This window comes from Apaloderma vittatum, unplaced genomic scaffold (assembly GCF_000703405.1).
Source record: "Apaloderma vittatum isolate BGI_N311 unplaced genomic scaffold, ASM70340v1 scaffold22591, whole genome shotgun sequence".
Taxonomy (NCBI): Eukaryota; Metazoa; Chordata; class Aves; order Trogoniformes; family Trogonidae; genus Apaloderma; species Apaloderma vittatum.
Genome location: NW_009699924.1, coordinates 1 through 18,301, shown reverse-complemented (window position 1 = coordinate 18,301; position 18,301 = coordinate 1). Strand labels below are relative to the sequence as shown.

Genomic DNA, 18,301 nt, shown 5'->3' with positions numbered 1-18,301 from the left:
GGGCAGAGAGGGGCGAGGAGATCCGTCAGAGCCGGCTGCACCGCATCGCTTCCTGAGAGGCCATTGCCGTCCCAGTCGCTGAGAGGGCTCTCGGGATAAATCATCAGTCAGTTGTGGAGAATTTTTAGGTAGTAGCGACTAGACTCGCTTCCAGGGGATGTTCCACGTTCTAAGGATTTTTTTTTTTTTTCCTTTCTGTAATATAAATCGTACCTAAGAAAGTGTTTATCTTTAGCCTGTGGTAAATATGAATAGGCTAATCTTTAGGAGCACTTTTAAGGTGGATTAAGAGTTTATATAGAGAGTCATCAGTAAAGCCTGTCTGTTTTCTTATAAGGAGCACTACACCGAAGAATGTCTGGAAGTTTCTACTTTGTGATCGTTGGTCATCATGACAATCCCATATTTGAAATGGAATTTCTGCCTCCTGGAAAAGTAGAGTCCAAGGTGTGTTTCTTTTTCCCTCTGATACTCCTATGATGTAATTATGGTGTGTTTTCTTTGATAATTTTACAGAGTATTAGAAGCATGACCAGCATGTTCTTAAAAACTAGTATCCAGGGTTTTTTTCACAGAAACTTTGTCATAGGGAGTAGAACTCTGGAGTTCTTGAGTCTCTTAAAAATTCTTTGCCAGATCGTATGCTAGTTCTTCCTAAAACACGGTTTCCTTAAATATTCAGTGCTGTATGGTCAGGAACATATATCCACTAGTCATGCCTTTGTCATTGCTCATAGTGTGTAGAGCTTTTGTAATAATGCCACTTGCTGTCATTCCCTATTTTAAGGCATCTGTGTAGAGTAATAGGGCAAAGTAAGGAACAAATTTGGAAGCTCTATGCAATCCTTTATTTTTTATGCTATAAAGAAAAAACTTTATTTTTAATCATCCTCAATAATCATACTTGCTTTTAAGTAGGAAATGTTTAAAACTTGTATTGATAAATATGTGTTTGAAACTGTGAGAAATGTAAGACTACTCAGCAAGTAGTGTTTCCAGGGGGAAAAGAATAAATCTATCCATTATGATAGTACATAGGAAAAAAAACAAACTTCAGAATAGAAGTGCATAGATCTGTGAGTGTGTTAAAAAATGGAGGTGTATTCTGGCTCTGATTTGAACAGCTTGGTACCATCTGTATTGTGAACTAGTGCCCCATAAAAGATCGTAAATAAGGCTAGTTGGACTAGACTTACTGAGTGTGAAAACGTGTCAGGTGGTAGAAAAAAATTTTCTGCATTCTGCTAATGGAAATAGCTTGCCTCACGTGACTTTCTTCTCTGACTGAAGTTGAAGTACTAAATAGGAAGTACTAAATTTTCTCCTAAGAGAGAATCTAAACTTGATGTGCACTGAAGAAAAACTAGTAGATATAGTCTTAAGAAGAGAAGACTGGAAGGGCACCTTACTAATGTGTATAAATATGTGAGAGGTGGGTGTCAAGAGGAACGGGCCAGTCGCTTGTCAGTGGTGCCCAGTAATAGGATAAGGAGTAATGGGTATAAGCTAAAACATTGGAAGTTCCAGGTCAACATGAGGAAAAACTTGTTTACTATGAGGGTGACAGAGCCCTGGCACAGGCTGCCCAGAGAGGTTGTGGAGTCTTCTTCTATGGAGACTTTCAAAACCTGTCTGGACGCGTTACTGTGCAGCCTTCTCTAGGTGATCCTTCTCTGGTGAGGGGTTGGACTAGATGATCTCTAGAGGTCCCTTCCAACCCCAAATGTTTTATGATTCTGATATGTTTTGGCAATTATTGCTTCTGAGACATGCTCTTTAGGAGTCAATTCAGTACAGATGTGCATCTGCCTGAACTAAGTGGTTTGCATAATGTACATCGTAAATCAGCACAAGTTTTTTGCCCCTTAAAAACTTTATGACTTAGTCTCTTTGTCAGTATGGTTTAATGGAACTTGCAAAGTTGTTAATGCTCTGAGCCAAACTTGACTTGGGGGGAAAAACAGTGTGCTGAGAGCTGTCTGAGAGTGGCATTAATAGCATCCCCATGTTATGAGAACCAGTGCAAGACTACATGTTTCTAGTCTAATAGAAGCTTACTGTATGGTTTAGTCCCGTATTTCTTCTTGGCAGATGTTCTTCAGTGTTCTAGTTTGTATACAAAGTAAATGGCTCTTTTTCCCAAACAACTCTTGCCAAACACTGTGATCACCCTTAGGAAGGTCATTCGTGTTTATTATAGGAAGAGAGGCAGTTTATATTTTAGCATATATGTAATACTGGTTGCAGGATATTTTTCTATGCTAGGCTGTTAGGAAAAAGAAACCCCCCAAAGCAATGAAACAATCCTGTGTTTCTAGGCAAATAACCTGAAAAAAACCCCACCATAAATTAGGTGATAATGTTATCAGTGTATCTGTCCTCTATATCTCTATGCTTTCCCCATCTGTCCCCCAACTTTTACATATTGTAAGCTATTGTTTACTTTCTGCCGAATTTGAAAAAGACCTTATAGTCCCAAAAATTTTAATTGCTATAAATTTCACAAAAACAGGTGTTTGCAAAGCAGAGAAAAAAGACTTTTATCAGGGCCTCTGTTGTGGTACAAATTTGCAGTGGGAGATTACCTGTTGGTAAACAAAAGAATTCATGCTTGAATTCATTACTAAGCTATAAATATACTTTATTGGTTTTGCTGCTGCTCTCATGACTATTTTTGTGATAACCATTTTATTATGACCTTTTTTCTCTCTTGAAACCAAGTATCATGACAATATGTACTAGTTTCATTTAATTACAGGATGGCATATATATGGCAGAAAAGAAGGGTATATGTAACCTTACGTAACTTGAACACTAGTTGTTTAGCAGCTTGAGGAAATTGTGGTTTATGTTTCACTCCTTTCACTGAATTACTAATCCTCTGTCTTCTGGAAATACGTTAGGATGATCATCGCCATCTCAACCAGTTCATTGCCCATGCTGCTCTTGATGTCGTAGATGAGAACATGTGGCTTTCTAACAACATGTATCTGAAGACTGTGGACAAGTTTAATGAATGGTTTGTTTCTGCATTTGTCACAGCTGGACATATCCTTCCCTCTTCTCTTTCCTTATATTTATATAGGGAAAGCCTTTTGCCAGAAAGGGACAAGTTTGATAAAATGCGTTTGGAACAGATTTCTCTGGCTCTTCACCACTATTGTTGTTAGAGTCAGCAGCTTCAGGATGGAGAAAGTTGAGAGGCACAGTAGTTGTTTAAAACTGGGACCAATTGGAAAGGTGGATTTTTGCTTCTGGAGGAGCTGAAATGGCCTAATGAAATGTGGAGATCACATGGGGGAAAGAGATACAAGAGGGTCCGAGCAAGCTTATGTGATTCTCTGTTCCCATCGCTTTGATAGTGCTAGAGAGGAGAAGCAGGGGTTAACATGCCTGGTGTCCATCACACCCATCTTGAAAGGGCAGTATAAAGACTGCAGGTGGTCCTAGAAGTGTTTGTTGCAAAACATTTGTTATAGGAGGCAAGCAAAACTGAATGTCATTTTAACTTCAGGGGTATACAGCAAAGGTGCTGAGATCATCTCTTTCAGAATTGTTTAAACCTTGAATAGAAGAGTGGTTATTTTCAATTAGGGGAATTCTTCTATATGAAGGTAATTATTTCTAAATTTCACTGCTTCAGTTACTTCTTTAAATGCTTCCTCCTGCAGAGTCACTGCTATTTCATCTACAGCTAAGCATTTTAAGTATATACAAGATATGTTAACTGTCTCTTTTATTTGTAAGAAAAAGATCCTTAATTGCTTTACATATGAGATTTATAATGCTTCATGATGTAAGGCAAGAAGATGGAATTAAGAACTTCTTTAATGATGTATATGACTTGTATATTAAGGTAAGAACCCATTTCTTAAGATTCTCCCTGCAGTACTTCTAAGTGTGTTTTGCTGTATGTGCTCGGGCATGCCTGTATTAGTGTATTTTCTTGTGGGGACCTGTATCAGTGGAGAAGCAGCCATGCTGCCCAGAGTTGATAACACCTGATATAAAGGTGGTATTTTTCCATTAAAATAATATATTTTTATAAATTATTATGAACTGTGGGTTTTCTGAATTTTTCATTTTAGTGCAGTGATTTTGGGCAGCACTGTGTCCATGATGGCATGATGAAAGCAGAAGTCTGTTGTACAGAAGCCTGGTGGAAGCGCTGCTCGCTAAGCGCACGCAGCCCGTGCTCTCACCGCCGGGCAGCACTTCCCGAGCTGGGGCACTGGCAGGCGCGGACTGGGAGGGGACCACCTGCAGGGCCTCAAATGATGGTGATTTCCACCAGAAATTTCCACCAGTGTTGTGATGGATTTGTTCCGAGGAGCTGGCTGTGCACACATATGGGGAGATTCAAGGGCCTGGAAAGCAAGTGGCACTAATTAGGATGAAAGCTACTAACATAGTTGCCATTTGAAATAAGATTTTCCAGCGCTGGGCATCGTGCTTACTGATGCGTTTTTCTTCTTTCCTCAGTTCGCAATGAACCCATTTTATGAACTCAATTCTCCTATTCGATCGAGTGCCTTTGAAAGGAAAGTACAGTTCCTTGGGAAGAAACACCTTTTAAGCTGAATAAATACCTTTCCTGAGTGAGTTCTTTTTCTATACTTCCCTGATTATTTGAACTGTAGTTCTTCTGTTTAGCCCTCAGCATGTTTGATACTCATATTCTGAAGATCGACAAATTGGATTCTGAAGCAGCTTGCTTTTTTTTTTTTTTGGCCAATACAGAAAAGAATAACCAAGTCTCCTTTTATGTGATATGAAAACTAAGTTTAAAAATGCTGTGGGGCAGAATAGGTACAAACTGAAATGTGGTTAATTTTGTTGTAAACTTTTCAACTTGCAGTCCTTCCCTGGAGAACTTACCCTGCAGACTAACCAGACTAACCTTACTCTTTGTGATATTAAATCAAGTCTGTATTTATATTGTAATGTCTAATGTATATATTACAAAACACTCAATAAAAAGAAAATCTCAGCAAAGCTCTATCTTTGGTATTTCAGGAAGTTTTGAGAAAACAACATGAAGTTTTAAAGCTTAAAATTTCAAATTTACTAGATGTTTAGTGCAATACATGATTAGCTGCAGTGCTGCATCAATGAAATGAAGTAGTCCTAACAGCTATGTCTGCTTTGACTTCAATTCTAATTTGCACATGAAATAAACTAAACTTACATGTTTAAGCCCACCTCTTTCCATTATCTCTGCAAGTGCTGAAGTTTCTTTTTTGAAATATATTTAGAGTAGGATCTTTGAACTATGAATCTCTTTGTTGAGGTTTCAGAAGGGCATCATTTGGCCTGTCTGGCTACTGTTCCATTGTGAAATGCAGTTTGCAAAATTTACCATCATTCCAAACCTGTATTTTTAAATGTGTCATTTGACATACACGTACCTAATATTTTGTTTGGTTTCACAATCTTTTAAGTAGTCTGTTAGCGGTTTTTTGCAGCAAATCTGCATAAGCTATCTTCTTGAACATTTTTCTTTGTTACCCATTTTTAGAAAAGTAATTTCTAAAAGGAAGTGGCATGCTGATCTAGGAAGCACATTTTGCAGAGTCTATAATTAAAGGGACCACATGTGTACATGCTTTAAATTTCTTCGTATTTATGTGTACTGCTGAACTGTCACTGTAAAATATTCCATAAGAAAAAGAACATGCTATAAAGGTTGCAGTATTCACCTTAAATAAAACATGGAACATTGCAGTATGGATGCCTCTTGGGTATACTTGGAAGTGATTTAGGAGAAAACTGGACTATCACAGTAAGGCAGCCTTTATTAGTGGGGTGACAAGTGAAGATGGAATACTTGTCTTTCCAGTTTTATGTAATGAAAATGACATTGGACAACATTTTGATAATCTCATATAATCTTACATAAATCAACTGGGTGGTTTTTTGCTGTATATGTGGAAGCAACAGAAACACACTTGAGGGTAAAGAGTGGTTGTTTATATGATCAGGAACCATTAAGTTGGAACTGTTACGCTGTTTTCTGCCTTCTCCCCAGTAGCACAACAGTTGGAAAAATACTAACAGTTAAGATTCACTGTGGAGATACTGATGTTAAATAATCATATATGTAGCATTAAGAAAAGTTTTGGCAAAGATGAAGGATTAGTGCTAAGAGTTTCCACCACTTTAGAAACTGTGGCTTTTTGTGTTTTTTTTTTCTCTTCTGCCAGTACACAGTAGGCAGCTACACAGAATAATGCAGAGATAAAACACTTTCATTTCGGAAGGCAGTTAGCCAAGTGGTCTCTGTTCTCGTGCCTCCCCCATACATCTTTCCCCTTTTCTTCTGAATATAGGAAATGTAAATGGGAAATTTGTCAGTCTCATATGTCCATCTAAGCTTTATGAAAACAGGTTGTTACTGGCCACAGGCAAGGGAGAATTATGGCCCGAGTCATTACGTTAATCGTTAACAAAGTTTGTGGTGAGGAACTTTGTCTCATGACCAAATTGTTAAGGCCCTTGGCTTGGCAGCAGTGATTTCCCTGTGTACAGAGGAACACTGGCTCATGCTTTGCTTTGTGACTTTCCACAATAAGGTGAAAGGCTGCTGACTGGAAGTGGCAGGTGAAGTGAACTTCTGATCAGCTATGGTCACAAATCTGCTCTAGGTCTGATAGCTGCAGTTCTAGCACACATCAGACAACAAACAGTTCCTCAATGGACAAGGCAAAAGAGAGACCTTCTTTGCAACTACTGTGTCCATGCTCCATCTCACAAGTTTAGGAAGAAGACTGCAAATCCACTGCGGTAGGAGAAAGCGGGATATAACCTGTGTTATGCAATGAAGGCAACAAAAAAGGTTGAGTTAAAGGGACTGGAAATAGCACAGAAGTCCAGCATAAGGAAGAACATTATTAGTACAAGCTAAGAACATGAACCAGCCGTAATAAATTTAGGCTGGCAACGCAACATAGACCCAGCTTTCTGCAAGATTCTGTTGCTCTTCAGGTAACTGAGGTACAGAGCAACTGTTAAAGCAAGCAGCCTGGTTCTGGCAGCAGCATTACACTAAGCATCTACATACTTTGCTGTAACAAGCCGTTAGCTGTTCTAGATAGTTTATTCTGCCCCTTCTCATTTTGCTGTCTAATATGCATAGCTTTCATCTATCCCAGACATTTGTCATGACAGTGGTTTTTGCCCCTCATTTTAAAGGGCATCTGGAACATTGCATGCATACTACGTAGTATGCTCTGTCACTCTGCAGAACTTCAAATATTGCTAAGAGGACCCCCTGATGCTTGAGGTACGTTAGTACTTGAAATCAGTGAATTGAAACAAGCCACAAGTGCTTGCCTTAACCTCCACACTGAATGACAGATATTAAACTTTAACAATATACAGAACTGCTTGTTTGTTCTTAAGCATTTTTATTTAACCTGTCATCTGCATCTGCCTGTCAGACAACTTTTGCTTAAGTACTTGATAGTCTTCCCTCTGAGACCAAATCCTGACCTCAATATAATTTCACAGAAAAACAGAATCATACAATGGCCTAAGCTGGAAGGGACTTTAGAGATCATTTTAATCCAGCCTCCCCGCCGCCAGGGGGGCCGCCTCTCGACTAGATCAGGCAACACATGGGGACCGAATGGGAATTTCGGTAAGAGTCTTATTTACAACAGCATACAAAACCCTCTTTACTAGCCACTTCTGTGACTAGTGTACAGTTGTGGTACAGCAGCTCCCAGAGCACAAGTAATACACTTCTATTGCACTGAGTTTTACTTCACTTTATTAAACCTCCTTCTCGGACGGAGGCTTTGTAACTGTGATGTTGCATGGCAAGGGGACAGATGGGAAAACACAGGTGGACGCTTAGGCACAAGAAAAACCAGAACAGCTCTCATCTTCCTTTCCTTTTAGCAATCTGACTTGAATCCTCCCTGTAGTACTCTAGTCACAGTAATTCCGTCTCCTGGTTTGTTTCAGCCTTAACCTCTGCTAAAATGAACAGTAAGGGAAGCTTTAAGTAGTCAGGTTGTAGTTTTACAACAATTTCATGTCACTAGCTTAGTAGTCCCCAACACAAGCAATCTTCATTTTTAATGCTTTTTGCTCTCTCAGCTTAAGAGGAATTTAGGTACCATTTTCTTTACAGATCTTTTCATTAATTAGCTACAAATTAAACATAACAGAAGTAGAAGCTCAACCTGTATTTAGTTGTTAGGTGACTGAAGCTTAAAACACAGTTCTGTTGCTGTATATGCAGTACTGTAAGAATAAGTTAATCTTTGGAATGTACAAAAGGTAAAAAGATGTCAATTTTAAGCAGGAACAGCAGATCTATAGAGTAAAGTTGTCCTGGACAGGTTCAAGCAAGAATACAATACATTTAGAAAAGCGTATTCAGAGTGACAAGAAGGGTTTGTTTTGCAAGCTTTACTTCCAAATAATTACACTTGGTACAGACTGAACAGATATGTTAAGAGAAAACTCTTGCTGTTACTGTACTCTTAAGAAAGGCTTTCCTGTTGGGACAAAAGAGTTTCCATAGAGAAAGCAGAGGCTGTGTAGTTTAGCAAATAACACGGCCTGTCCTGTAGGCTTCAGAGTTCCTTCTGAAGTCCACAACTTGTGTAAGTGCATGCCTATTAGCAGTCAGATTACACATGGAAGCAATAGTGCGCTATTGAGTCTGCTGTTACAAGGAGAGTGGGTACTCTGAAAGCCAGTGTTCAGCAATTCTTCATACAAGTATTCTACCATTTCACCGCAATGGAGAGCGTCAAATACACCTTCTGTGATTTCATCTACATTACTGCAGAAAGACTGCCCATTAAATACAGCCTTTGCTTCTGTTCATCACCATGTAATGAGTATGGTAATATAAAAGACATTGTCTTAAATGTCTAAGTCCATATCCTAAAATAATGAAGTAAATATCAAATTCTGCTCAAACACTAGCTGTATGTATTTACTTGTATTAGGGCTGAAAGCTATCACCATCTACTCTAAGTCACGAGCTTCCTGAGTTCTCTACCTATTGCCAATCCTTAGTTTCACAGTGCAGAGATTACTGGTAAACACATTCATAGCTCAGGTTAATGGGAAAAAGAAGTTTGGAACTTTAAGGCTTTTTACTAAAAGTTCTCTTACAGATTTGTCGTAACGTGGATGCCTTCAAGTGCTATTAAAGCTGACTGAATAAAGCATACCTTTTTCATAACTAAAAATGGTTATTCTTCGGTTACTCAGATTTTTTTACCTTATCGATCAGAAACATGCTAGAGTGGGACTTAAGGCAGACATGTATTAACATAAAAAAATCATCAGTATCTTGCATTAAGCTGCTGGAAAAATTAGTACAGCATTAGAATAGTAAATGAAAGGAAAATGGACATTAAATATGTAGAAAATTAATGTCCTACTTAAAAGCCTACACAAATTATAGCAACGTTAGGCAATTAGAGAAGACCTGAAGGTAATTTATATTAACTTATAATAAACACATTAAAGATGAAGTACCACTCACAGCAAAAGGAATGTAGTGAGACTGAAGTTTAATATCTAGCATTTTTAAGAAACTGACTTCTAATGAAACAAAAATGGAATGCTGATTTCATAAAAATATACACATATAAAAGTATCTTTGTGCCTGAATTCCAAAACAGTTTCTCCAAAGTAGTGCTTCTAGAACTTTCAAGTTTTAATTATATTCAAAATATTTATCATTTGAATAAAGTTGGCAAATTACATTCTTATATTAATGTTTCTACGTGACACCTTCCTAAACAGAAAGTGGCACTAATTCAGTAACACGTCATTCATGAATGGAAATTTTTCCTTTTGCTCCCCTAAGAAAGCAGCAGAATATTACAATTTTAATATTAGAGTGCAACCCATTTGTTACTTCATCTACTACACCTTCCCCATTCTTTTATAGAGCAAGCTAGTCAAAAGTAATTGGGACAAAAAAAATAATAATTGAGTCAACAACAAGATGAACTGGGTTTTGGTTTCCGATGAAGGTTTACTGTATCTGTTTGAATAAAGTGATCTGATCTATCTTCAGAGGCTAGAACTCTTCTAACAGCTTCCTCAAAGGCTGCTGCAACATTAGTTGCATCTTTAGCACTGGTTTCAAAATAGGGATGGTTGCCGTTATTCCTGCACCAGTCTTGGGCTTCCTCTGTAGATACTTGCCTTTCATCAATATCAACTTTGTTACCCAGTATGACAAATGGAAAACTTTCTGGCTCCTTGACATCTGCATAATAAATGAATTCTTTCTTCCAGTTGCTTAAGTTTTGGAAGCTTTGAGAGTCATCCACACTGAAGGTTAGCAGGCAACAGTCAGAACCTCTATAGAAAGGAGTCCGCAAGCTCCTAAAGCGTTCCTGACCAGCCGTGTCCCATATCTGCATTGTAACAAAATGTCCATCGACTTCCAACTCTTTGTTTAAGAATTCCACACCTATTGTATGAAACAGCTGCGCGTCGAACTTGTTGGTGACGTATCTGTTCATAAGGGAACTCTTCCCAACTCCACCATCTCCTAGCAGTATTACTTTAAGGAGCGATGATTTTGCTGCCATTGTTATGGGAATAGATGCTTCTGGCTTCCTAGACCTGTGAAGATTAAGATAATCATTAAGAAAAGAATTGCGAGCAGAAGATTTTACACACGTAAATATTTAGAAAGTGTGAAAGTCAACCAACGCCAAATTTCACGTACAAAAGCAAAAAAACAATGCTACACAGGTAAAGTGTACTCTACTCATAGTACGAATACCCACTTGAGAATACTGTATGTTTAAGACCTCTCTCTGCGACAGACTGCAGACTGGGTGACCGTGTAAGCAGTACGTAGCACAAATTACTGCTCTGCCACTTAAAACACTTCTAACCCCCCAAACCCTCCAATGTCTGTGCAGAAGGGCAATGTTTCATTTATGTTCACTGAAAAAGATCCATGGAAGGAGGTGGAGTGAGAGGAGTTTTATGGAGCACATGCCTTGAACTAGTCATTTTGGTGCCATATTTTATTAGCAAAGTTATTTTTTAACATGTAAAAGTGAAGAGGACGCTTTAGGAATAAAGCAGGACACTATCTGTTGCAGTGGAATAACTGCTGTGCTTTATCCAAAATTGCAACCAGACAAGGAATGTTAAATCAACTCACAGAGAGCATGGTTGTCTGCACAACAAACGCAGATGTGTTTTTAATTTAGAAGTCAAGTGACTAGCTAACGGTGCGCAAACATTCAGTATATCACAATTTATTCCTTGCAGAACAGCTGTGATGAACGGAATACTATTACAACAGCAAATTCCCTGTTGCTGCTCCAAATGTTACGCAAGATACCAACTACTGAGGGTAACTCTACACTGACAGTTCAGTTACAGTAGGTGTCAACTTGTGGCAGAGCTGTCAAAAAGCCTGGAAGTGCTAGTGAAGAGCCTGGCTGCCAGCACAGGGACAGTGAATTAGTGGCACCAGTAAGCACTTTTACTAGCAGATTTTAGTGTTAAAGAAGTTTTTTAAAGTAGTTATCTCATTAGTGTTTTGTGCCAGCCGAAGGTTTGCCCTCATTACAGCAGTGTCATCTAACACATCTAACAAGTAATAAAGTGCTTGAATTGCTTTTGGGTAAAGTTTCATTTCAAAGAGCCCAAACTTAAGTTTCTCTATGAGGAAAGCTGCTGTTCCTATACCAGCTCAAAGTAATTCAACCAAGACAGGCTTCTCTGAAAATAGTGTCTATTTAAAATGGAAATGGGTCATAAGTTGCCTAGTCCATCTCCTTCTCTGAAGGAAGGAATGCGGTCTTGCCAGTTGTAATTAGCATTACTGGCATATACATCACCCACAGAGTATGGTTATGGAATAAATACCTGATACAAGCTGGCGTGAGAGTCATATGACTCTGTGCTGCCTTAGAACCAAGGCCAACATTAGAAGTGAGAAATTTCAGGAATTTCTTTTGTCTTTAACTTTCCAACTTTGTGTTAACAAATAAACATGCAATCTACAGCTGAAGCCTCAGTAGAAAGAAATTTGAAAACACAAGAAACAGTCCCTGCATCCACCAAAAATTTGTTCAGAGCAAGTAACTTTATCCATTCACACTGTGTTATTAAAAACAATGTTTACAAATCTAATATTTCTATCACAACAAAGTAAAAACTGCTTAAGAGCCACAAGTGGATCGTTCATTTATCTTTTGCAGAGTTATGAGATAATTGCTTCAGCTCAGGATACAAACACATACCTTTTGAGGTATGTGAAAAATCTTAACAGAGCCAAGAGCCTACTTGCACATGATTTTCACATTCATGCTGAAATATTTAAAATGGTCCAGAGTCTTCACTTATCTCCCTAATTCCTACTGTTGGTTAACGAATAAGTTATTTGAGCTACACCATTAGATAGTAGCATTTTCTTAGTAAATAATGCATTCATGAGAAAAGAGGGCACTGAATGTTTCTCTGTTCTTCCACTTCAGTGTAGGAACAAGTTACAATTACTTTTATTTATTTTCTTCTGTCCTACTGAAATCACAAGTTCCCTAGAAGACAATGAGAATAAAAAAGCCTGACTTAACAGAGTTCTGACTGGTACTACGCACTCGTTTCTGTAGCTTCTACAGTTTGAAGAACTTCAATTATTAGCATGAAATTCTCCGTGAAAACACATTGTAAATAAAATATAAGTAAGGAAACTCTGTCAACAGTATCTAGTACTTGTGTGCATCCAGAACACAAGAAGTTAATCTGCACATTTTTAACTACATGGACCATTACAGTAAAGTCCAGGAGACTGATGACCATAAAAATACTTTCACTGGGCAGACAATTATGTATCAGCCACAAACCATTAAAAGTGCCTTTTCAACTAGAACCAAACCAGCCCTTCTACACAACAGCTACAAAAGACTGATGAGCGAATTATCTCAATGGGACGTTGCAGGCACCATCACTCCTCAGGACATTCAGCTCCCGCAGTAGAAGCTGTCATGTGTAGATAGAAGTTGATGTTTTTGTAAATTTTTAATCCCAAATAAATAGGATATATGTTCAGTCATATAAGTACAAACTGGAACTGAGGCAGCAAAGAAGCATGCTTAAAGGCATTAGTAAGTATTTTTCTTAGGAAGCAGCAGTTACAGATTTTCTGACTAAGTAAGAGACTCATCTATAGCCTCACTGATCATGTGATTTAGAGGTGATGGTCAGTTTCAGCCCAGTAGGCTGCTGCATTTCCCACTTATACATTTTTAAGTTCAGATTTTAAAGAGCTTGATTTTTGCTTTTTTTTTTTTTTTAGAAGTTATGAAGTCTTGGTACTCCAACAAATAATAAAACGTTAATTCTCCAGGCGTCTTAAGGATTTAAATGTTATTTCTCCTATTACATACTTTGAACTCATCTGTATAATATGTGTTTAGACATTGTTTTTTGAAGGAACACTCAATATCTGATACATGTTTCTCAAGATTTATTACCTTAACAGTTCAGTTTAAATCATCATTCAGCATCTGAAAGAACAAAAACTACTTTTCTAATGTGCATCTGGAACATCAGGAACTGCAAGACACCACAGAATTACAGATAACTATTTGTCTGGTTATTTCTTACATTAGTTGTGCAGCACAGTATGAGTAGTCTCAACTTAGTACACCGAGGACTCTACTGTAAAGAGAAGATTCTTCCCTGATGTTCCTCTATCATTTCAATATCCAAAGAAACTCCGAGCAAATAAAAAGCAGATCCACTCCACCTCATTTTGATAATCAACTCTGAAATGCCTCCACCAACTTACAAGGACTTAAGCTCTTAAACCCCTGACTTCAATATTCCTGTTAAAAATCAGGGAATGGTTTCTACCGAATGCCATTTCTAACATGATCACATACCATAATACAAATAGTAACTTCATTGTCACCTCCTAAAATCTCCCTTTTAAACAGTGAGCTCAACTATAAGTCTGAAACATTTGCATTAGCAGTCCAAACATTTCCTGGCATGCTAAGCAATGTGAGAAATACTCAACCAAAATCAACATGCATTACAAACTCTTTGATTCCAGCCCCTCAAAGCTTTGAGAAACACCACTGCCTTGTCCAGTCTATCCATCTAGAGTTTCTTAATTCCATGACTGCCAGCTTCATAGCTGCCCTTTTTGAGTGCAGCTACTCCTTTTAACACTTAGATACTGAGACAACACTCAAAGAAAAAGGGGATTCTCAGAGTCTAGAAAACCATGGGAGCAATGCACAAAATTAGGCTAGGAATTTGTCTTTTCTTACTATCCTATAAAAATAATGTAATAGATTAAGGGGGAACTGCTTATGCCACAGTACTGAAGGCTGAAGACAGGTGCTGATCTCAAATTATGTCTATGCACCAAGATGGTAATTGCATCATACCTACATCAGCAAGCACACGTGAACTAGTAAGCAAACCGAGGTGGTTTGACCAATTTATAGTTTCACTTTCACCATACTGATACCAGACACAGCAGCACACCATAAAACCCAAGAAAACAAAAAACACACCACAGAGCAATGAAATCTCACCTTTAGTCCTGCCTCTTCTAACAAAAGACACCAAAAAAATGGACCTGTTGCAACAGCACCACTGATTTCACTCAGTATTCTTGAAGAAACAGATGCAACAGATGCTTCAAATTTCCAGACTACCGTTTTCCCACTTGTACCTACTTTCTAACTTGGAAACAGGCAGTAAAATTTATTTCAATCACTGTTTTCAGCCAGTGCTCACTGATGAACCCACCTGCTATATGAAACCAAGACTAAGCACAGAGGGTTCCTTCAAGATAGAGACATGGTACACTGTCCTTTAATATTGTTCCAGGGCAACTATTTGACTTTGAGAAGAATAAAAGAACCAAGGTAAGGCAGACTCAAGTTTGTTCCAGCTAATTATATTTATTTACAGCCTAATATGCTTTCAGACAAGACTTGTTAAAAGAAGAGGCCATCTTTGTTAAAGGTTTAAGAAAAAATTCTCTCAAAAAGTTACTGACAAGCAGAATTAGCAGTTCCCTAACTACAGTAACACTGGCTGTTTCGTAACTTCCTATCCTCAAATTCACACATAAACAACGTATCAATTTCAGCTTCAAAGCTTATTCAGAATTTTCTTATTTTGTTAAGCCATAGGTATCAGACAATAGTTCAAAAAGGCACACAAACACTTCAAGTATTTTGTCTGACAAAACCACTGGCCTTTCAATACAATAATGTAAACTTACTCCCTCATTAGTAACTTTTTTTTATTTGCACATTTACCAGGCTAGCATAGAAAAAAGTTGTTTCCTGTGCTTTGTTATTTGCAGTGGCTCATCAAAAAATTACATAAAGTGCTTCTCTGTAAAATGTCTGAAAAATCCAAGAACTATCAAAGCTGCAGCACAAAGGGCAGAAACTAGAATTAGGTAGTTTTCAACACTTAGACTTACTGTTTGTAGAGTTTTTAGATCTCTCAGGCCTCCATCACAACAGAGTATTTATACTTGTCACCTACAGTAGATTTGCAGGCTTCCACAAATCTGAAAAGAGAGGACAAAAGCAAATTTTCTCCCTTTTCTCTGCTTAGCCAATCCTTGTTCTTGTATTTGGAAGGTCCTGGTTTACACCCTGGCCAATGAAGTGGCACAAGAAAGTTTTTTTAGTGTATAAAAGAGGCCGCAAACATGTCTGACCTTGAAAGATTTTGCTCTTGATTCAAAGCGAAACGAAGAAGTATGAAGCCAAGATGCTGCACGCTTTGTACTTGTGAATGCATTACAAGCTTGGACATTAATCAGCTGCAAAAATGACCTTCCCCTCCGCAGGGCACCAGCGTAAGAGTTGAGGATCTGACCACTTGTCAGCTGCCTAGTTCTCTGGAAGCCCTTCAATCACATGGCTCAACCTACTGAGATCCTAATCATCTTTCAGGGCTTCCTTCCTTTATCCACGATTTCACCATCGCACTGTAAAGGCAGTTTGTGTTCTCTGCTGGCTAGAGCTTTAATCATTTGATGACGGGTTATCTGAAAATTGCCTCTAGTTGTAAACCACCTAGGCGCGCTTTATCTAACACTAGAACATCACTCAAGCTTATTCTTAGTAATTTGTAAGATGAGCGCAACCCAAACTGAACCAACATACAGTTGTTGCCACTCATTTGTATGCCAAAAAAGCTGTATTTTGAGGTTTCTTTCTAAGGTTATTTAACTCCTATGTAGTTCTAGGGGTCTAGTTCAAAATGGTTGCCTGGCATGACTCAGGGCTATGAAAGATGCAGCCTCCATGTGAAGGAATCTTTAAGTCTGCATAACCCTTGGGTCACGAAATCATCCCAGTACCAACTGCCAGAATCACTTCTAACTTGTATCTAGTCAGCAAAACACATCAGGAGAAATACCTACATTTATACCTCTGCCAGTTTTATCTTGCAGAGATCTGGCCTTCACTCTTCATCTTGTTTCCCAGGTTCAAGTAGAATAAGCAAACTACTATTTATTCTTATTTAATCAGAGTTGACATTTCTTACCAGCTCATAGTTGAGCATCTCCCAACTTAAATATTCCATTGCCTTCAGCCAACTTCAGAACACCCTTAGGTGCTGCTCATCTTGGTCCAACATATCTAACAATTCCCAAGTTAACTGACGTTCTCCTTGCAACCTGCTTCTCTGTTACTGCTTCCACCCTTTCAAGAAATCATCAAGCAATTATTTCCGCTCAAACGTGATCATATTTCTCTCTTGCATTAGTTCCCCTTCTCCTCTGGGGAATCTCAGCAAGAGCAGCCTCTACTGGTCAGGCTACATTGTGCATTCATGTTCTTCCCAATATAACTATGTGATCAAAGCCCATCTCTAAGGGATTAAGTGGGTTACGCTGTACCAGGCCAACCTACTGCCTGCTCCGTAGAGAATGAAAACAAAAACACCAAGGAGAAGGAACATTATGCAAAACAAAAAACGAACCAAAAAACCAAAACACTTTAAGGAATTCTTATAAGCTTTTCTGCTGGGGAGTTTTTATTCATTGTGAAACATTTATGTTAAATTTCAAGCCTAAGGAGCTGAAAGATCTTTTTCCCATGAATTATGACTAAATTGACACAAAATAAAATACTGCTTGAAATTTAAATATCTCATTGAATCCTTTGCAATTTTTTCCCATATATTCTCAATTTAAGGAAACAGATGGTCTGTTTGAACACTCAAACGCAAAATAATGCCTGCTAGAGTACCCTCCATCTTTTCTTTTTATTTTAAACTACACACTCCCTATTTTTAACTTAATGGAAAAGACTTAAAGATTAAGGCAACAGAGCTTGATGCAACCTGAATGAAGACAGAGAAAAAAACCCCAGTTCATTACAGATGCTACACTGAAACTGAAAAACAGATGTAACTGTACCATCCTTTGGTTAGATTTCTCTAGAAACAGAAGTGTTAGAAAAGTTTCGGATTTATTTTGGGTACGTTTGAGAAATAGCTTTCTCTCCAGTCTGACATTACAGCTTGTTACCTTACAAGCTACTAAAAAGCCACAAAAAAAAAGCCTCCCCAAAAAACAGCCCCACACAACCACCTTTCTTCTAAAAAAAAAAAGCAAGCACTGACAACTTTAGTGCCGTACAACACTTTGAAAGTAAAGACAAAACCCACATTTATTTAGCAGAGCTATAAATTACTGTTGACAAGAAGGAAAATGACACATTGGGTGGCAGACTGCATGACAACTACCTGCAGACAAGAATTTTAATTCTAACACAAAATTTAGCCAAGGAGCTCACTACTTGCCTATCCCACCCAAGTTGATAAAATTACGTCCTCCCTATCTACTTATATGTAACCTCACCATAAAAGGGCCACTAACACAGCTTTATTAAAAGTAGTTTTCTTGCATTATTCTGTTACTCATTCAATTATTTTGCACAAGTTTCATCTAACATGGAATAATTTGACTGAAAACTGCTCGTTAACCACTCAGACACAAGCGATTCAACAATCTTAACCTAACCCTTCTGGTTCTCCAGCCATCACCACAGCTGAGTTTGCACAGCCATCTGCCACGAGTAAAAACTGCAACTGCCCGTTTTTTGGTGAGCTAAATCGAGCCACTGGTTCGAGAAAGAAGAACAGAGAACTCCACTGCTCTGCGTCCCCTTGGGAACGCATTCGTCCTTCGGCAGACGGCAAGAAAAAAAGGCGATAAGGGGATTTCTTTTGGGTTTGTTTTTTTTTCCCGGTTTGAAAGGTGTTGAGGGGACAGGTACGAAACCCAGTTTCACCCGAA

General features: G+C 38.3%; 2 protein-coding genes across 3 annotated transcripts; one reads left to right on the top strand and one right to left on the bottom strand.

The window, feature by feature from the left end:
• The first annotated feature begins 343 nt into the window (after nt 1–343).
• TRAPPC2 (trafficking protein particle complex 2) lies at nt 344–11,965 on the top strand. 2 transcript variants are annotated; one of them, XR_717882.1, is made up of 6 exons: nt 344–447; nt 2,904–3,048; nt 3,771–3,856; nt 4,483–4,754; nt 11,722–11,738; nt 11,946–11,965. XR_717882.1 is itself a non-coding variant. In XM_009878590.1 (4 exons), the coding sequence occupies exons 1-4, from the start codon at nt 355–357 to the stop codon at nt 4,579–4,581; spliced, it is 423 nt and encodes a 140-aa protein (XP_009876892.1). In that variant the 5' UTR covers nt 344–354; the 3' UTR covers nt 4,582–4,782. The 2 variants fall into 2 exon arrangements, 1 of the variants encoding a protein (XP_009876892.1); XM_009878590.1 differs by lacking the exons at nt 11,722–11,738; nt 11,946–11,965 and having other exon boundaries at nt 4,483–4,782.
• On the bottom strand, nt 9,523–13,520 carry RAB9A (RAB9A, member RAS oncogene family). Its single transcript, XM_009878591.1, has 2 exons — nt 13,485–13,520; nt 9,523–10,608 (listed from the first exon to the last, which is right to left on the bottom strand). Exon 2 carries the CDS (start codon nt 10,572–10,574, stop codon nt 9,969–9,971), a length of 606 nt encoding a protein of 201 aa, XP_009876893.1. The 5' UTR covers nt 10,575–10,608; nt 13,485–13,520; the 3' UTR covers nt 9,523–9,968.
• Between the last annotated feature and the right edge of the window lie 4,781 nt (nt 13,521–18,301).

Coding starts and splice junctions, on each gene's coding strand:
- TRAPPC2 (XM_009878590.1), top strand. CDS start 355: ATGTCTGGAAGTTTCTACTTTGTGATCGTTGGTCATCATGACAATCCC. Junction 448..2,903: donor CTGGAAAAGTAGAGTCCAAG/GTGTGTTTCTTT, acceptor GAAATACGTTAG/GATGATCATCGCCATCTCAA. Junction 3,049..3,770: donor TGCATTTGTCACAGCTGGAC/ATATCCTTCCCT, acceptor TAATTGCTTTAC/ATATGAGATTTATAATGCTT.
- RAB9A (XM_009878591.1), bottom strand. CDS start 10,574: ATGGCAGCAAAATCATCGCTCCTTAAAGTAATACTGCTAGGAGATGGT.